Source organism: Grus americana, chromosome 24 (assembly GCF_028858705.1).
Source record: "Grus americana isolate bGruAme1 chromosome 24, bGruAme1.mat, whole genome shotgun sequence".
Classification (NCBI taxonomy): Eukaryota; Metazoa; Chordata; class Aves; order Gruiformes; family Gruidae; genus Grus; species Grus americana.
Window position 1 is genome coordinate 1,126,398 of NC_072875.1, and position 17,899 is coordinate 1,144,296.

General features: G+C 61.2%; 3 protein-coding genes across 12 annotated transcripts; 1 reads left to right on the forward strand and 2 right to left on the reverse strand.

Annotated features, from left to right (window-relative positions):
• Positions 1-571: 571 nt before the first annotated feature.
• Positions 572-5,696, forward strand: CCDC153 (coiled-coil domain containing 153). 4 transcript variants are annotated; one of them, XM_054803017.1, is made up of 7 exons: positions 572-1,826; positions 2,732-3,087; positions 3,432-3,497; positions 4,110-4,229; positions 4,842-4,934; positions 5,303-5,433; positions 5,512-5,696. In XM_054803017.1, the coding sequence occupies exons 1-7, from the start codon at positions 1,516-1,518 to the stop codon at positions 5,638-5,640; spliced, it is 1,206 nt and encodes a 401-aa protein (XP_054658992.1). In that variant the 5' UTR covers positions 572-1,515; the 3' UTR covers positions 5,641-5,696. The 4 variants fall into 4 exon arrangements, with proteins under 4 accessions (XP_054658992.1, XP_054658993.1, XP_054658995.1 ...); XM_054803018.1 differs by lacking the exon at positions 2,732-3,087 and adding an exon at positions 2,598-2,701 and having other exon boundaries at positions 1,696-1,826; XM_054803019.1 differs by lacking the exon at positions 2,732-3,087 and adding an exon at positions 2,579-2,701 and having other exon boundaries at positions 1,777-1,826.
• A 135-nt stretch (positions 5,697-5,831) lies between these two features.
• Positions 5,832-10,704, reverse strand: NHERF4 (NHERF family PDZ scaffold protein 4). 4 transcript variants are annotated; one of them, XM_054803014.1, is made up of 10 exons: positions 10,545-10,704; positions 9,170-9,197; positions 8,758-8,822; positions 8,351-8,562; positions 7,998-8,184; positions 7,778-7,914; positions 7,498-7,702; positions 7,122-7,318; positions 6,773-6,943; positions 5,832-6,519 (listed from the first exon to the last, which is right to left on the reverse strand). In XM_054803014.1, the coding sequence occupies exons 1-10, from the start codon at positions 10,702-10,704 to the stop codon at positions 6,478-6,480; spliced, it is 1,404 nt and encodes a 467-aa protein (XP_054658989.1). In that variant the 3' UTR covers positions 5,832-6,477. The 4 variants fall into 4 exon arrangements, with proteins under 4 accessions (XP_054658989.1, XP_054658991.1, XP_054658988.1 ...); XM_054803016.1 differs by lacking the exon at positions 10,545-10,704 and adding an exon at positions 9,870-9,885; XM_054803013.1 differs by having other exon boundaries at positions 5,832-6,943.
• On the reverse strand, positions 10,321-17,896 carry NLRX1 (NLR family member X1). 4 transcript variants are annotated; one of them, XM_054803009.1, is made up of 10 exons: positions 17,734-17,896; positions 17,583-17,657; positions 15,731-15,858; positions 15,466-15,526; positions 15,158-15,255; positions 14,332-14,948; positions 12,450-13,864; positions 11,509-11,595; positions 11,147-11,398; positions 10,321-11,009 (listed from the first exon to the last, which is right to left on the reverse strand). In XM_054803009.1, the coding sequence occupies exons 3-10, from the start codon at positions 15,849-15,851 to the stop codon at positions 10,691-10,693; spliced, it is 2,970 nt and encodes a 989-aa protein (XP_054658984.1). In that variant the 5' UTR covers positions 15,852-15,858; positions 17,583-17,657; positions 17,734-17,896; the 3' UTR covers positions 10,321-10,690. The 4 variants fall into 4 exon arrangements, with proteins under 4 accessions (XP_054658984.1, XP_054658983.1, XP_054658981.1 ...); XM_054803008.1 differs by having other exon boundaries at positions 17,378-17,657; positions 17,734-17,820; XM_054803006.1 differs by lacking the exon at positions 17,583-17,657.
• Between the last annotated feature and the right edge of the window lie 3 nt (positions 17,897-17,899).

Genomic DNA, 17,899 nt, shown 5'->3' on the forward strand with positions numbered 1-17,899 from the left:
CACCACCGCAAATGCTGCAGTTTGGCCAGCCGCTTTTGGGAGTGTGAACACCCAGAGACGGGGGTCAGGCCTGGAGGTTGAACAGCGCAGCCTCAGCCTCTGGGGAGCTGGGGTCCACACTGGAGATGAACCACCCAACAGAGCTCACCCTTTTGCTTCCCCTGCGGCACCCGTGCAGCCGGTCTCACATGGGAGCCAGCACCCCCGGGGTGCCAGGTGTGCAAAGCCACAGCAGCGCGGAAAAGCCACTGCCCTGGTACACCATCTGCCGCGGGAGGGATGTGCCGTGCTCTGCTGCCGCTCAGCCCCCGCCAGCCCCGGGCACGGCCACGGGCCTCTGTGGCAGGCTGCGGTGCTGCCAACAGGGATGCTGTCCCTCTCCTCCCATCCCTGCCCTGGCTGCGCACACACATCATCTATCAACCGGCTTGCGTCATGGCAAAGCGCTGTGCTGCCCCACACCACCCCAGCTCCAGTGCTGCTTTCTTCCAGGAGTCTGTGCCTGGGGCCAGGGCTGCCTGTTGGCTGATGGCTCGTGATGAGTTCCTGCGTAGCACATGGTGTGCTGAGGCATCAGGCGAGCAGGACAGTGGGAAACGGCATACAGCGCTAGACAGAGCAAGAGAGCCCTGCATAGCTTGGTTGTAAAACTCTCTGTCTTGATGTTACTGCCTTTGGTAAAGCTTGGTAAATATTTCTGGGACAGGCAGCTCCTTGTCTGGCCTTAATTACCTGGGCAAATTTTCCTAAGGATTGTATTGACCTCAAATATGTCAACATTTATTGAGGCCGTGTTCCTGAGGCTTTTCCCATTAGATGCTAATGGATTCTGGCTAATAGTCAAGCCGGATTGACCACTGGAGGGTGCCCTGGCCAGCTCCAGGATACCACAAGCACCTGGGGAGAGGGCTGGGGAGGGTTACACCAGCTTTGCAGAGCCAAATATAAAAATCACCATGGCCCCAATCCAAAGAGATCAGGGAACATGCTTGAGCAATTGCATTCCTAACTATCTGCTTCTCTGGGCATGATTCACTCCAAGTCATGGCTGTATTTATGTGTGGGACTCCAAGCAAAGCTTGCTTTCACTTGGGACTGTTCTCTCCCCGCGGGAAAAAGGAGTCCAGCACCCCTCTGCACGGCTCCCATTTGCTTCTGTTCCCTCAGGCCCTTTCCAGGGCCAGGGCCATGCTCAGCACAGCGCTGGAAAGCCACGTCACGCCGGTTTGCTTCAAAATCGCTTCCCTCCAACCCTGTGGCTGGCAGCGAAGAGTGCATCCAGGTGCCTGGGTGCCTCTGGCCACCCGTGTGCATCTCGTGGGGTCGTGGGCGAGAGCAGCGTCAGGTCCCTTGCTGGTCATGCCACCCAAGGCTGGGCACAGGTGTGTGCTCCCCTTCCCGTGTGTGCGCCCCACACTGCCTGCCAGCCAGCTGCCAGACGCACCCGGATGCCCCTCCGATTGCTCAGCTCTGTGTGGCTGGGCAGCGGTTTCAGATGCGTGTGCATAGGCGTGCATGGGCGTGTACAAGGTGCACGCCAGCCTCTGTGCCTGCGTGTCTGCACAGAGGAAGAGCCCCCGCCGTTATCCCTGGCCCAGACCCAGCTCCCCTGGCTCTCCACACCCAGCCTGCTGCCCTGCCAGCTCCTCCGGCAGGACTGCATGTCCCTGTCTGGCGTCCCTAGGTTGCCCTGGCAGCGGATGGCCCCACGCACCAGCTCCCTGCTCCTGCTGCCTGCCTGGCTCCTGCTGCCCCTGCCCACACAACGAGGTCTGCGTCCTGCTGAAGAACGGCAGCGCACCCAGGAATCTCCTGCTCGCTCCCAGGTATTTGGGGTTAATCGCGTCCTGAGCAGAAACAGTAGTTTAAAATCCTCTCCCTTCCTTCCTCCCTCTCCTGGTTTGTAAGGGAAATCCAAATCCAGCCACAGTCCCCAGGACAAAACTTGCAGTGCTGAGCAGGAGGGTGTGCTGGAGGGGAGAGCCAGGGCAGGAAGAGAGGAAGATGCCAGGCTTGTTTCAGACTGTGACCTGGGAGAGTCGCCCTCCCTGCCACGTGCTCGTGTCCCACAGCTCAGCTAGATCCATGCTGGGACTGCTGTAGGACTGCCGCTCTGGGCCAGGAGCAGGACGAGGTCCAGCCTACCTGATCAGAGCATGTCCCACAACCCTGCAGCCAAACATGCCCAGTTCAGCGCTGGGGAATGGGGCCGGCTTCAGACCATCCTGGTGCTGCGCTGGGCACAGGATGCAGTCGATCCATGCCTCTGTCACGGGAATGAGATGCTCAGCTGCTGCAAGGTGGAGGCGGGTTTGGGGCCGGATAACAACCTGTCTTAGTTGCAGATAGTTGCCTCAACAGCAGGGATTAGCTTGAAGGCAGCTGCTGCACCCTGAGGGACTGAGGTCCGTGCTAGCAGCCGGGACAGGGGCTGGCAGGACAGCCATCCTGGCGGAGGCACGAGGGATGCACAGCAGCTCCACATCTCTGGGTCTCACTTCCTGGGGACGCAAAGGCCTTTTTCTCCATGTGCTGGGGGGGTGGGGGGGGGCACTGCCTCCCCTTTCTCCCCCAAAAGTCCAGTGTGTGATCACCAGTTGCTGAGAGGGAGCACTGCTATCGCTTTGCGGGAGGATGCCTCCGAAGAGCAAAGGGAGAGGGAAAAAAGCAGTGAAGCAGCAGCAGGAGAGAGACATAGCAGGTAAGTCTGGGGTCTTTCGTCTCCCTCCAGCCAGCAGGAATGTGCCTCTCCTGTCCCTCCTCTGCTGCTTCCCATCCTCAGCGAGGACAGGCATCGTGGGGGCTGCAGTAGCGGGAGCTGGGAGCACCGGGGCAAAGGATTGCTCTGGGGCACGATGGGACAGCCTGGCTGTGGCGCTCACATCTCCTCCAGCCCTGCTTACCCTGTGCCAGCAGCAGTAGCACAGTCACACCTGATAAGATACAGGAGGCAGGAGGTCCCTGCCCAAAGCACCCTGCACCCCACCGCACCCTCCAGCCCAGCAGGATCCATCGGGGAAGTCAAAGAGAGCGGCTCTTCCATGGCTCTGAAAGTGCAACATATGCCAGACTGGAAGAGCATCTGGGGTGAGGTTTTGGAAGGGGACCCCAAGCCTCTACGCACAGCGGCTACTGCACCATCTTAACTGCAAAATCCCAGCCCTCAGTCCCAAATGAGCGTGCATCTCTCCAGGGCAGCCGCTTCAAGTAAAACCGGCTACACCTTGACTCTGTGTCTGACAGGTGTCTGTGTAAATACCACCCTGGTGCCGGTGTTTGAGCCGGAGGTGTGTTTCAGCCAAGATTTCCTGGGGCAAACATTCCAAGGCAGGCTTCGCCTGGGCCATTTGACAGTGCTTGGTGTTCCTAGTCCAAGCCTCTTTAAAGAGCTGCTCTTGACTCTGTCCCTTTGTTCTTCCCTCTGGCTGCAGAAAGCCAAGCTGGAGAGAAATACAGGAAAGCAGCACTGGAGGCTGACATGCTGAAAGAGCACCTGGGTAAGGTCGGGAGAAGCCGGGGCTGGGGCAAGCAAGGGATGCCCACTGCCCTGTATGGACTTCCTAGGGACTAGTCCTTCCTGGCAGCAAGTCACGCCAGAGGATGGCACACGGCCTCCCGTGCACGGGGGCTCCAGCCCCAGGGGCTGCCTGCGCTGTCCCAAGAGTCCCTGGTGGGCAGCGCAGCAGCTGCTTACAGAGGCCAGCAACGCTGCAGAGACGGCGGGGAAGGCGAGGAGCAATGATGAAAGCAGATGGGAGGTGGCAGGGATGCTGCAGCGGGGCACCCCCTGGAAGTGCTGCCCTGGCGTGGTGCTGGGCTGAAACAAAGGGCAGCTTTCTCGCTATGAGATTCACTGTGACTCAGGCAGGGCTTGGGGGGGGGCAGACATGGGCTCAGGAGGTGTCCAACATCCCCCTGGCTTTGAGAGCAGAGAAAGTCTAGGAACAAGTCACTGCTGGGCCCACGTAGTGAGGAGGTACTGGGCAGGGAATAGTCACCCAGTATGGTTTGCCTTTTGACGGCCTGTGCTCAGGCCAGGGTCGTGGTATGGGTGACCTGTCAGGAAGCACCTTGTCCCCATGACGGTCCTGTGTGGCTCTGGCTTGCAGGTCCCTGGAGGGATAGGGCCTGGCGGGCAAAAGCTGACAATGAAGGGCTCAAGAAGAGGCTGTGGGACCTGGAGAAGGCGCTGGAGCAGGCACGGGAAGACAAGCGGGACATTCATGAAGGTGAGGGCAGAGGTGGGAGGGGGCAGTGAGACAGATGCAGGGACCCCACGCCTTGGTGCTGCCAAGCTTACCCCACCTCTCCCTTCAGCCTTGACTGCTCAGCCCCAAACCAGCGGGCTGTCGGCTAGCCCTGCTCCCTCCCACGCTGGCAGCACGCAAAGGCTCTGGCCATGGAGTCGTTGCACCCCAGGTGCCCGTACTCAGCACAGGCAGAGGACACCACAGAGGCAGAGACTTCCCTGCCTGCAGAAGTCATTGCCTCGCCATTTCCGTTAGTGCTCGAGAAGGGACTGATTTTAGCAGAGGTAAAACCTCAGCCAGAGGTTTGCGGTCTTGCCACATGCAAAACTCCGTGCTCATTTTCACTCTCCCACGCTCAACAGGGAGGTAAAAGTTTCCCTCCGGGGCTCCCTCCTGCCCCCACCCCTCAGCATTGTCACAGCCCGGCCAGGCAGGGAGAGGGTGTGCTGCTTCTGATGGGTCACCCTGCAAGGGGAGCCCTCGGGTCAGGCCTTGCTGGAGCCCCTGCCTGGTCACAGGTGCTGGGATCCCAGCACAAGGACCGCCTGCTTGTCCCTCCACGTTTGCCCCTTCTCCTTTCCTGGCTCCCAGAAATGACCCGGCAATACCAAGAGCTGCAGAAGCAGACAGCAGCCCACAGCCAGCGCTTGGAGGCGAAAGTGAAGAGCCTGCAGGAGCAGCTCGGTATGGCCCCCGGCACGCCTGCCCCTCGCCCGTGGGTGGGGATGGGGTTTGCTCCAGGGCAGCAAAGTGCACTCGGGGGGAGCAAGGGAAGATGGGAGTCATTCGCACTGTGCAGTCAGCACAGCAGCAGCTGAAGGCAAAGCCTGACCCTGTTCCCAGTGCGTCCCTGACCTTGGGAGATGCCGACTGCAAAGGGGGTGCTGTGATCCCTCCTCTGCCCCAGAGCCCTCTGCCACTCGGGGGATGAGGGGGATCGGGCAGGGGCTGTGCCGCACACTGCCTGCACCCTCCCGTGCACTGGTCACACAGCGTCAGGTTCCTGTGTCCGTGTGCTCAGTGTCCTCGGCCTCTGTCCCTGCACCCCACAGCCACCAGGCTCCGGGAGAGCCAGCAGACCCAGGAGATGGCCACCCAGGCACTAGCAGAGAGGGACAGGACCATCGCCCAGCTGCAGGGCAGGCTTGGTGCCATGGAGAAGGAGTACGAGAAGACCCTCCACGTGAGTGGGGACATGGCTGTTGGTGGTTCCCTCTGGCAGTGCGGTGTCCCCCGTCCTCACCATCCTCTTTCCCACCAGGGTAGCCTGGACCTGGTGCTGGCCAAGATGGCTGAGGCCAGCCAGCGCTGGGAAGAGGTAGCAACAACCATCGCCGTGGAGCACAAGGAGCGCCTACAGGAGTTTGGCCTCAACCCCCTGGAGATATAGCACCCTGGGGTTCCTGGGGTGGGACACGCTCTCAGCCCCTACCTCCCTATCAGCACACTTGGAGAACCTCCCACATCTGCTGCCCCACACCTCAGCTGCCCCAGGCTAAGAGAAGATGGGTCCTGTTGGGCCATAGGATGCACTGCCGAGTCACAGTTCTCTCCATAACATCACCCACATGAATGCCAGTATGGATTTGTGCTTTTATCACACCCCAAATGGGTGACGCGGGAACAGTGCTATGATGGGTGGCAGACACTGCCCACAGGTTCACTGGGACGATGAGAGGAGGAGCACCAGAGAGATGTCCATGCAGGGGCAGACCTGAGCCGACAGGCTGAGAGGTGGGGGGTTCCTCCAGCACCCCGTCAGTCTCTGCTGCTCCCTCTCCCCTTCACACAGCGGCCTGAAGGCCAGCCCTGGGCTGAGCCAAGCCTCAGGCTCCCCAGTCCCCTGGGTCATGGCATGCAGGGCAGCGCCTCGGCTCTCCTGGGAGCTCGCAGAGCCTGGGGCTGGGCAAGGGCTTCAGTGCAATGTCTCTAGATACCCCTGGAGGCAGCTGGGCAGGCAAAGACACAGGTCCGTCTTCAAGTTACGAGAAGCCACCGCCATGGTTAATAAAAGCTTGAGGCCCACCTCGGTCAGTGGAGATGAGTCTCTGGGCGGTGCGATGCTGCGAGCCCCATTGCGGGCATGGAGACACAACAGCTGTGCGTGCAACGGCCATGGCTGAGCAGCGCTGTACTCTCCGGGGAGCCAAGCGAAGGGCACTGACGGGCTGGACCTGGCCGAGGTTGTGGGGGGGAGCCTGGCTGGAGGCAAAGTGCTCCTGGGTTGCTAGAATGCCTGGTGCAGCCTCCTCTGCTCCTGGTGTGGGCTCTGCGGGAGCACAGCAAGGGTATTGCGGACAGCACGTATCTACTCACCCCCACCACACTCCACCCTCGCCCCCTGGGCAGGTTGGAGGCTCTTTCTGCCTGGCCCCTGTGACCAGGGGACCACGCAGCCCCCTCCCGGTGGTGTCACAGGTGCCAGGGAAATATTAGGACAGGCAGGGCAGGAGGGTGCCAGGACTTAAAGCAGCGCTGGGCTGTGAGCAGCACAGCCACAAGAGCCTGGCAAGAGGGGTTACCTGTGTGAACCCTATACTGTTGGCAGCAGCCACCAGCCAGGAGCCAGGTCCCTTTGGTCCCACCTCAACGTGACGGAGTCCAGGAGAGCCACTGGGAGAGGGCAGGGAGGGCGTTTGGGAGCCTGAGGCAGGGTCAGTGTCCTCAAAGAACAGCAGAGGGGACAGCCCGATCTGGAAGAGCAGAAGAGGGATAACCGTATAGCTCCTGGCCCTCCACAGCAACCCAGGTCCCCCGGAGAAGACCCCACTGTGCAGGCCTGGGGGCAGGAGACCCGTCCAATCATCCAGCCTCACAGCACCGCAGGGGTCCCCAGCCAGGGCAGGACCATTCTGGGTCCCCAAAACTTACCGACTGGTAGAACTCATCGCTAGCGGGGTCGATGACCAGCAGCTTCACCTGGTCATCATGGGCACGGATCCTGAGCACAGTCTGGTGGTGGTCCAGCCCCTCAATGCTCTCACCATTCACAGCCAGGAGACGGTCCCCTTCCTTCATCCCTGCCTGCTCGGCCGGCAGCCCCACATCCACGTCCCACAGGAACTGGCCTGCCGCAGTGGGACAGAGGGAGAGTGGGGAGATGCTCACAGAGGCGTTCAGTCAGAGAGGAACTGGCACCACTGACCTCCACGTGCAGGTGAGGACAGGGTCCCACTGTGGGCACAGGGCTTGCAGCTATTCCCGACCCTCAGACATGCCTTGCTCAGGTACAGACTGCCCCCCTCACCTGTGGCCCCTGAGCTGCAGTCGTCCTCCTTGAGCAGAAACCCGTAGCCAGCTGGACCCTTCACCATGTGCAGCTCCCGGACCTTGAAGGGGAGCCAGGAGACGTCCGCCAAGGCAGCCATGACCCGCAGGCCCCGCAGGCGGTAAAACTCCTCCACGGCACTGGACGCCACCAGCAGCGTCACCTTGCTGCCGCTCCGCTTAAGCTGGATGGGAAACACAGGGTGCTCAGCAGCATTGCCGGACCCGGTCCCCCACCCTCCCGCGTCAGGAGCACACACCTTTCTGGCGAGCTGTGCGTACGAGTAGCTCCTCACGCTGGCTCCGTTCAGCTCCAGGAGCCAGGAGCCCGGTGGTACCCCTGCTCTCTCCGCTGGCCCATCCTGCCGCACCGACAGCTGGAAGGTGCCCTTTGCGCCTGCAGGGAGAAGATCGGTCTGGGGTGAACGAGACGCTGCGTCAGGGAGGCTCGTGGTGCCGGCATCCCGCTGCCTCCTTTACCTTCCGGACCCGACACACTGAAGCCAAAACCACTTTTGTCCCGCGTGATGTGGCAGAGGCGAGGGCGGATGTCAGCAGGCAGCATCTGGGACAGGTCCCTGCCCAGGGCTTTGGCTGCTTTGTAGGAGTCGCCATCCAGCACCACCAGCAGGACCTGGTTCCCGCTGGCCTTGATCTTCTGCACCACCTGGAAGGACCCAGGCTGTACACCCTGGGCAGGGCACCCCTCCAACCACAGCCTGTGGGATCAGGGACCCGGGGGGGGGGGGCAGGCAGCGGGGTCCTGCACCCTCTCTGCCCCTGGCCAGGGAGGACCCGGGTGTTCTCGCAGCCCCGGGGTGCTCCCAGCTTACCCTGTGGTGGTCCATGTGATCCACGAAGCGGCCATTGACGTGGAGGAGCCGGTCCCCGTCCTGCAGGCCCCTGCGCTGGGCCAGCCCCCCCAGCTCGACCTGCCGGATGATGTGGCCCTGGCAGCCCAGCTCCTCATGGAGGCAGAAGCCGAAGGTCTCTGCGCTGCCCTTGTTCAGGAGGTAGAAGCGGGGCTCCCCCACGCCCTCGTCATCTGCGTGGGGGCACAGCCCGTGAGCAGGGCCTTGCAGAGATCCTAACATGAGTTCTCTACCCCGTCCTGGGCTGGAGTCTCCCCATCCCTGCTGCCTTATGCGTTCACCTCCCCACAGCTCGGGACCCCGGCAATGCCCAGCTGCCAGAACCCCGTGCTGACACAGGGACACCCTGGGGAGATAGGGGTATTTACCCGTGTCCTCAGTCAGCGACAAGGCAGGGTTGTCGATCCCATCTTTGGGGTTAAATTCGAATTTTCTGAAATGATAAAGGGCAGGAGAGGCCACGTTAGTGTGGCAGCACAGCCTTCCCCCTGCCCTCCCCAGCCCTGCCATGGGCAGTCTCGTTCCTCCCAGAAGGGGCCAGCTGAGGCCACAGCTCCGGTGCCTCCTCTTCCCTGAGGAAAGCCAGGAGGGGATCTCCCTCTTGGACTGTCCCCCACATCTCTCCTGAGCAAACAACGCAGGGAAGACCCTCCTGGGGCAGGCAGCTGGGACTGGCAGCCATGACCCACACCACCTCAGCTGAGGATGTGCCCCAGCACAACCCAGTGGTGGGGCCGTGAGCCCCAGAAAGCCCCTGGCCAGGGGGAGCTCAGCACTTACATGATGGACTTCTTGTCACCCTCGAGCCCTGTAGAGGGAGAGGACAGGTCAGCGCAGGAGGCGGTGGGCTGGGAGCAGGCCCCAGGCTCTTGAGCACTCAGGGCTTGTCCATTCGCAGGCTGAGCACGCCACGCCAGGTGAGGTGGGTTTGCCGAGTCCACGCAGCCCCCTCGGCCCCCCGGCTACAGCCTGTGCCCTGGCACAGCTCAGCCCTTGGCCCCCCACCAGTGTCCTCTTGCATTTCAAAGCAGCAGGAGACCTGCTGCTTGGGTCCAACAGGCACCCGTTGCTGAGCCCAGCAGGGTCCCGCAACACCAGGGACAAAGTAGGGCCAGATGATGGTATGCAGATGGAGGCTAGTCCTGGGGGTTTACAGGGCTTTTGAGAGGGGGTTGAGAAGGGTCACCAGGGCCCCAGAGAGCTGGCCGGAGCCAGGAGATGGAGACAGAGGCCTTCCCCTGCACACCTCCCCATAAAACCCCTCCCCACCTCTTCCAGCACAAGGACCCCCAAACCTAAGGAGAGGGGATTCCTGCCAAGCGCCCCCACAATGTCCATCTGCATTTTCCTGGATGTCCCTAGCTCCTTTCCATGGCCTGCCTGGGCTCTGACATTGCCTCGCTCCATGTGGAAGCAGGGCCTGGAGATGTGCGTGTGGGGAAGGGTCTCCGCTGCGAAGCCCCACTGCCCCGGCACATACCTTTCGTTTGCTTCATGGCTGCAGAGAATGCGAGAGGGAGCAAGGTACAGGGTGAAGTGGCAGGGAAGCCAGTGTCCCCGCCTCTTCCAAGATGCCCCAGGTTTAATGGTTAAACAGCCCCGACGACGTCTCCCCTGCCCTCCCAGCCCTGGGGCACTGCCAGTCCTCGCCCAGCAGAGCTGGGAGCAGGGACCAGCACCCTGGGACACCCAGCTTGGGAACAGATCCTGACGTCCCAGCTTCCAGCTGCCCCCAAGGGCAGCCCGCAGCGGGGAAGACTGACCCGTTCAGCATGGGCTGGAGCTGAAGTGGGCTGCCCCATCCTAGCCCCATGAGATGCAGAAGGGCCAGAGCCCTCCACTCCAACTGCTGGAGGGACGGCTGCACCAGTGCCTCGGCACTCTTCCCCCAGGAAGGGCCCGGAGGAGCGATCAAGTCTTGGCACTAGTGGAAACGAAGCGGTGCACTTTAATGCTACCAAAGGTTTCACAAGCAAGCCCAAGTCCTGCCCCTCTGCCACTGCTGTGGCTCGTGGCTGGGCCAGCATTGGCCAGGGTGCAGGGGCTGAGTCTCTACAAGCCCAGAAGAACAAGTCCCATTTGCTCCTGGCCTGGTCTCTGCACAGTTCTCCCACACTTCAGCCTTGCCCACAGATGAGGGCTGAGCCCCACATACCCAGCACTTTTGACAGCCTTGGCAGCACCCGACCACTGGGCATCTCCATGCAGGTAACGGCGCAGGGGATGTGCTGCTGGAGCACACTCCAGTGTTTCCTTCCCGGCAGCACCGCTCTCTCCCTGGCTGGGTAGATGGACAGCAGGCTAGAGGGTCCCATGCTGCAGCTTCCCCAGCATCTTCTTGACCTCACTCTCGACTCGTAGGAACTTGGCTTTCCTCCAGGGATTGGCAGTCTGTCTCCGGCTGCTCTCCAGGTCCTGCAGGAGGAGGGCAAGGTGCTGCCGAACCCTCTCACGGTCCCAGAAAGGCAGGTTCCTCTGCACCACGTTCAGGATGCTGGACCAGTAGTCAGAGACGTCGGTGCCTGCCGTAAGGAAGACCAGCGCTCTGACGCCGTCCCGGTCCATGCGCAGGCTGTGAAGCGCCCGCTTGCCATCCTCGCTGATGTCGTTGAAGTACAGACTGTGGGTTGAGAGAAAAGGAACGTGAGGGCTGGGGGACGGGATGCAGAGGTGGACTCCCCGCCCACTGCCACGGGAGGGACACCGGGTCAGACGTATCGCCTACAAGAGGGACGAGATGAGACAGAGTGAACTCACTGCACTTTGTCCAGTGTTGCGTGCTTTTTGGCCACCTCCACCACGTGCAGGGCAGCTGTGTCCGTCAGGGAGTTGTAGCCCAGGTTGAGCTCCTGGAGGTGCTGGTTCTTGGCCAGGTGCTGAGCAATGACCTCAGTGCCCTGGTTCCCCAGCGCGGTGTGCAGCAGGGACAAATGGGTCAGCGAGCGGTTGCCTGCCAGCGCCTCAGCCAGGTATCGTGCCCCCTGCTCACCCACCGGGTTATTTGCCAGCCTGCGGACACAGGAGCTCAGGGCAATGCCGCGTCTGGGCAGGGGGCCCAGGGCCAGGGCACGTGGCGGGCAGCAGAGGCAGTTTTGTGCAAGGACAGAGGCAGTACTCACCGCAAGTTGCTCACCACACACTTGTCATGCAGGAGCAGGTCACGGATTTCCTTGCAGGCATCAGAGCCCAGGCTGTTGAGCTGCAGACTGATGCAGAGCAAGACACGGGGGTGGCAGGACCGAAATGGCCGTTACCCACGGGGCTGGCAACCCTGCCCTCTCAATTTTCCCTGGCCCTCCCCATCACCATCACCATCACCCCCTTGTCTGGGGCTCCCCAGACAAGGCCACACAAGGCTTCCTCTCCAAAAGGGAGCACACTAAAAAAGCACCAGAGCTTGGGTAGCATCAGCCAGCAGAGCCAGTGCGAGCAGGAGCAGGGGAGAGGAAGGGGGTGCAGGGTGCGCAGGGGGTGGGTGAGGGCCTGAGGAGGAATCAGGACTCCACCAAGCCCTCCAGAGCATCTGGAGGAAGGAAGTGCTGCACAGCTCTGCTGCACAGCCAAGTCCATCTCTGCTGATCATGGCTCGCCACCCCCTGGGCAACAGGAAGACTGCAGTTCCACAAATGGACTGGAGCAGAGCCCATCCCTTTGCACAGCCCAGACTCTCATCCTTGGGCTGCGTATCTACTGCCCAGAGTTAGTAGTAGTAGAGCTAGCTACACGGGGATGCTGGGTGGCTCTGGGGGGCCAAGCAATGGGAGGGAGCTGGGTCTGCCAGGGGGGCTGGCGTCCCAGTCTGTAGGGGTTCTGCAGAGAGTTCTACAGGAAGGTGTGTTGGGACTGCAAATCCCAGCATGCAGCGCCCTAGCAAGGCTCCAGGAATGTTGCATGTCGGAAGCTGTAGTCCCCCAGGTCTGCACTGAGGATAAACAAGGGCATGCATGCCCTTCCCTGCCTTTGCCATGCTCGAGCTCCTAGTGTATCTCTGTGATGGGCAGAGGTGAGGAGGAGCCCAATTTTTTAGCACTGCCCAAGGGCAGAAGAAGGCGATACTCACTGGAGAGCTTTGCATCGCAGCAGGACAGGGAAGAGGATCCTCAAGCTGCTCGTGTCAAGGTTGCAGGAGGTCAGGTTCAGCTCCTCTACTTCGTGGCACGTGGTGCCCATGACAGATGCCAGGACAGAGCACTTGAGAGGGGTCATCTTGACGGATGAGAGGTTGACAGTCCGGAGGGAGCGGATGGCCTCAGCTGTGAAACGCTCATTCTGGAACTCATGAAGGAAGAAGAGGTAATCCATCAGCTCAGAGGGGGGCAGCCCCTTGCGGCTGTTCCTGATGACCGTCTTTTTCATGGCCTTGGCAATCTCAAAGGCTGCCAGGTTCTTGATGGAGCAGCCCAGCTGCTCCAGGATGGCGCGGTTACGGCGGGACAGTATCCCACCCATGAAGATGGGAAAGAGCTCAAAGACCTCATCATCAGGGGCCTCATCAGGATGGCACATGGGGCCCTCCACGCCAAGGATGCTGAAATTGATCTGGTCCAAGACATCATCATTATTGTAGTCCTCCTCTTTGAACAGCTCCTCTGCCATGGTGTGGGCAATAGCATCCCGGTCCTTACCGCTCAGCCGGGAGAAGTAGCGAGGGAAGATTTTCAGCAGATTGAAGAGCACTGGCAGAAAGCGCAAGGGCAGCACCTTGGAGATGACACTCAGAACGACAGCGACATCTTCACTCACCTTCCCAATGATCTCTGACAGCTCCTTCCCCACTCTCTGTGCCAGGGTCTTCTTCTCACCCAGCACCACATACAAGGCTGCCAGGTACTCCTGCATAGCAGGGATGGTGAAGACAAAGGTGTGCTCTTTGCCTGGCTGCACACACGGAGTGAGGAAGAAGCGGAAGACATCGCTGCGGAAGACCTCCAGGAGGTTGAGCTCACTTTCAGTCTTCATCTCTACCTCAAAGCACTGCTGCAGGTCATCCTCTGAGAAGCAGGTCTTGCGGGACATCACCCCTTCGTAGGCCAGCTTGCCCACTGTCTTGGCCACATAATTCATCATGGAAATGTTGGTGGGGTCGGTGCTGTCCAGCACCTCCCCACTGAAGTTGAGCCTCAGGAAGCTGGTGTAGATGCCAGTTAGGGTCTGGCTGGGAGGTACCGTTCTGGTGAAGTAGAGGAAGTGCAGCGTGGCGCACACCAGCCAGCAGTAAGAGGGCAAGAAGCAGGCAGCAGCTATTTGGTTGTGGCGCTCCAAGTTCCGCGACAACATCTCCAGCAAGTTTTCCTGCTCACCTGAGCTGCTACCCGCACTGTCCTCGCCACTGCAGCCAGGCTGGCTGAGACGCATCTGGAAGTACAGCTTCTGCAGGTTGGTGTCAGAGAAGCCACAGATCTTGGCATAACGGCCCACATACTTGCCGGGGATTCGGCGCACCGCCGATGGGCGTGTGGTGACAATGATGCTGGCCTGGAAGCAGAGGGCTGAGTGAGTTTGGAGGTGCTCCCTCTGTGGCTTTGATCTAAGCTCAGCAGGGTCTCAAGCACGTAACCCATGTATAGGTGCACAAGGATCACACCACCCAGGGGCTGGGGTTCAAGAAGCTGCTGCCTAAAGGGCATTAGTTCAAATCTGGCCCAGGCAGAGGGGACAGAAGAGCTTTCTCCATCCCCTACTAGACATATATCAAGTCTGGAAGACAACAGCCTGGCAGACTGCCTTCTTTGCCTTACCAGGCCTCCCCAAAGATCCCACAGAGTCAAAGCAGTAAGCGTGACATAAGGCCACCTTGGTGAGTACCTCCAGGAACGGAGGCTGCCTGTTCGCTCACAGCCAAGCTGGTCTACAAGCAATTAGCACAATGGCCATGCCTGCAATGCCCCAGGGCTCACCCCCAGCCTTTCTCCAGCATGAAGGAGCTGGAGGTAGACACTGACCTCTGGCAGGAGGTATTTTCGCAGCAGGTTGACCACAATGGCAGAGGGAGGCACAGGTTCATTGGGATCGCAGCACAGTTCCGTGCCAGCTAGCCGGAAGTCCAAGTTGAGATGCTCCAGGCCATTGAGAATGAAAAGTACCTTGAGGTTGGAAGCACCCAGCATCGGCACCACGTCCCGGAGGTGCTGGTACTTCTTGGTTATGAGGTGCCGCAGGGAGATGGGGGCACGACTATGGGACAGGTCCTCGCAGGAGAAGGGGATGACCAGCTCAAAGCGGGGTAGGCGACCATGGCACCAGTCCACCACCATCTTCTTGATGAGGGTGCTCTTCCCCGTGCCCACGGGGCCATACAGTACCACGTTCTTCACCTGCCGCCCACAGGCATCCACATCAAAAAGGTTCTGGAGGCTGATAACCTGGCTGCAGGGCTGCTGGAGCTGGTTCTGGATGGTTAGGTCAGGCAAAGGCTTCAGGATCTCCTCCAGGGAGCTCTCCTGGATCACTGGGTCCACGTGGACTGCATCCAATGAGAAGGAAGGACCGAACTGCCTCTCTTCATTGGGCTGGTGGCTGAACCATGCAGACAGGCTCTTCTGGTGTTTCTTGATGGCATCTGGAAAAGGAAGGTGCTTAACAAGTCAAGGGCTTCTCACTGGCAGGGGACTGGGGAAATTGCCTGTCCCAAGCCACTGCAGTGAGGTGGCTGCAGAGAGGAGGACAGACCCCGGTTCTTGCTAATCTTCACACTGCCTAGGACGGCAGCTGCCCCTAACCCACTGTGTAGGACCCTCCATCTTCTTCAGCACAGGGCTGCAAGCTTACCAGAAGAGGCCACGTTCCTCAGGTGGGACATGCCATGGCGAGAGGGACTGGGCCGGACGAAGTGGTCCTGCGACCCTCCCTGGTAGCGAACAGAGCCCCTGCAAGAGGAGGGACACTGTCATGAGGAGGGCAGGGGCCAGCAGCTCCAAGCCCTGCCTGGGGCAGGGTGGGCAGATCACAAGTGAGCGTCGTGGCAAGCGCTCCTTCCTTCCCCTGCACCAAGGGAGAGTGCAGGGCTGGGACGAGGGCACGGCTGGGAACTGAAGTTCGGGAAGCACGGGTCAGGCCCCAGCTGTGTGGCACTGTACCTGGGGAGGGAGATGCTGCTTGCGTGAAGGATCTTCCTGAGGAAGTAGCTGCTTGCAGCGCCTGGGGGGAAGAAGGATGCACACGATCAGATATGGCCCTCTCCAGCCCAGCAGAGCTAACGCCACGGAGCTCACTGGCTTCCTGTCTTGCTGGAGTGACCCACAGACTGCACAGGCTCCAGTGTGCAGCTGGGGAGGGATGTCCACCAGGGACAGGGCTTCCCTGGGGCAGGACAGATTCAGGGTCACAGTACCACAAGCTCACCTGGCACCGAAGCAGCACACAGATACACCCCCCGGGTTACCCTGCTCCCTGGCAGGGACAGATGCAGCTGCATCCAGCTGCCCCTGGGCAGGCAGCTCTGGCGTTGCACGGCTCGCAACATCCTCTGCCTGAAAGAGAGAGGACAGCCCGTGAGGCAGGCTGGGTGCCTGGACCTGCCGGTTCCCTGCCCCAGCCCAGCTCTGCAGCCTGAGGCTGTACCTACCCCCACCTCAGCCCAGGGATGCCTGGATCAGGAACCACCTGCTCCCACATCCGAGCCCACAAACCCACCAGCCATGGGCAGCAGTGGTGGGCTGGCCGGCAGGGTGGCTGGAGCAGCGCTGAGCTGGCAGAGGCACATCCCGCATCAGACTCCCCATCCAGCACCCTTCACGTACCTACCTGCGTATCACCTTGGCTGAGTTGCGGCCAAGAGGGCAGCTAAGCAGGGCCTCGAGGAGGTACTTCACCCTGCCAAGCAAGCCTGCCTGCCCCCCAAACCCACCCACACCCCCCAGAGCCCCAGCCACCCAATTCAGTGGGGGCACAAGGGGCAGGGGACGAGCTCACTGTTAGCAGCCAACAGTCACTAGCCTAGACTGAGCTGTAACAGTACAGCTATTGACAATTATCGTTACTGAGAGAGCAAAAGTGTTGGGGAGAGGGCAGGCTTCCTCCTCTCGGGCTTGAGGGCTTGGCATTTTAGGGCTTTATATTAGAACAGACCAACCGCCCTCCCCAAACTGCCATGAAATCCTGTAGAACCAGGAGCTGGGGCTGGGAGAGAGGAGACAGCACGGGGGGGATTAGGAACGGCAGAAAATAAAGGTGATCCCGTATCCTCACGCACGGTGGCTGCCCCCAGTCTGGCACTGGTGTGCCCTGGGGCTGCCCCATGGTGGCTGGCCCCGCCGAGTGCTGCTGTCCCCCGGCAGGTAGCCCTCGCTGTGTCCTTGGTAGCCGCTGACCCCTCTTGCCAGGCTCGCCAGGTCGAGGCAGCCGCAGCACACAGGGATGCCGAGCGCAGCCTCCTCCCATTTAAAGCAGCCGGGGAGGCTGTAGCCAGAAGCAGACAGGGCACGGGCTGGCAGGGGCTGGCAGGGGCTGAGCTGATCCCTCCAGGCCGCACCAGGTCCAGCTCAATTTTTCCCAGGCAAAGTACCCATCTCCAGAGGTAGATGAGGGACTCGGCAGCTCCGGGGTGCTCAGGCAGCTGTCCCGCATGGGCCTGGCTTTGCGGGGCACAGCAGGATGGGGTCAGCAGCTCTGCTCCCCGGGGACGTGGCGCAGCAGCGCCCTGCCCAGCCTTACCTGCACAGAGACAGTCCAGTCCGGCAGAACCGGCTGTGCCGGCACTGACTCAGGCTCCCGCCCCAGCTCAGCAGGGTGATCCTTCAGGAGCACAGACTGCGTTCACAGCCCCCGTCATCCTGAGAAACTCAGGCGCGGGGTGGGGGAGGGCGCAGGTAAACCCCAGCAGATAGGAAGGGACAGCACGCAAATCTCTCTGCACGTGGCCTCCCCCCAGAGAGGATGAGCAGGGCAAAGGCTTGCTCGCACCTCCCACAACCTGGGCTTTTTGCAGTCCCTCGTCGTGTTCTGCAGATGGAGAAACTGAGGCACGGGGGGGGGGGCAGCGGAGCTCACCTTGAACCTGGGTGTCCCGGCCTCAAGGCCTTTGCAGCACACGAACCCCAGCGCGTCCCATGCTGGGCTCCCAGCCCCTTCCCGGCACCCTCTGCTGCCCAGGTCACGCTGCTGAGCGGAGGGCCCCACGCCACCCGCCTGCTGCGGTCCCCCTCCAGAGACCCCCGGTGCACGCCTGGCCCACGTGCCCTCGCTCTCTGGTTACCGCAGCCTCCTGCCTCCCTGCTTCCGTGTCCGGAGGGTGTCCGGAGGGCGGCCGAGGCCCTGGCGGTGCAGGGATCTGTAGCCCAGGGCAATGGTGAGGCTGGCGCCGAGCAAGGCGAGAGCGACAGCCGTGCCGAAAGTGGCGGTGTTACCTCCAGGAGAACTCCTTGCCAGGGAGGCTGAGCCCACGGCTCCCTGTGCTCGTGCTGCCAGGCGCTGAGCCTGTGGAGGAGAGCCTGGTACTGCTCAGCCGCCTCCTTCCATCCCTGTCCTGGGAAGAGGCTCCTCTCCGGAGGCGGCTGTTTTGCAGCTGTAACT

Excerpts from the sequence above, each read along its gene's own strand:
- CCDC153 (XM_054803017.1), top strand. The coding sequence starts at position 1,516 with ATGGGCGTGTACAAGGTGCACGCCAGCCTCTGTGCCTGCGTGTCTGCA. Across the intron at positions 3,498-4,109 it reads CATGCTGAAAGAGCACCTGG|GTCCCTGGAGGGATAGGGCC; the intron begins GTAAGGTCGGGA and ends TCTGGCTTGCAG. Across the intron at positions 4,935-5,302 it reads GAGCCTGCAGGAGCAGCTCG|CCACCAGGCTCCGGGAGAGC; the intron begins GTATGGCCCCCG and ends TGCACCCCACAG.
- NHERF4 (XM_054803013.1), bottom strand. The coding sequence starts at position 10,704 with ATGGGACCCTCTAGCCTGCTGTCCATCTACCCAGCCAGGGAGAGAGCG. Across the intron at positions 8,823-9,169 it reads GGTGACAAGAAGTCCATCAT|AAAATTCGAATTTAACCCCA; the intron begins GTAAGTGCTGAG and ends TTATCATTTCAG. Across the intron at positions 7,915-7,997 it reads CAGTGTGTCGGGTCCGGAAG|GCGCAAAGGGCACCTTCCAG; the intron begins GTAAAGGAGGCA and ends TTCTCCCTGCAG.
- NLRX1 (XM_054803005.1), bottom strand. The coding sequence starts at position 16,003 with ATGTGGGAGCAGGTGGTTCCTGATCCAGGCATCCCTGGGCTGAGGTGG. Across the intron at positions 15,859-15,953 it reads ATCCCTGGGCTGAGGTGGGG|GCAGAGGATGTTGCGAGCCG; the intron begins GTAGGTACAGCC and ends TCTCTCTTTCAG. Across the intron at positions 14,949-15,157 it reads GAGGAACGTGGCCTCTTCTG|ATGCCATCAAGAAACACCAG; the intron begins GTAAGCTTGCAG and ends TTCCTTTTCCAG.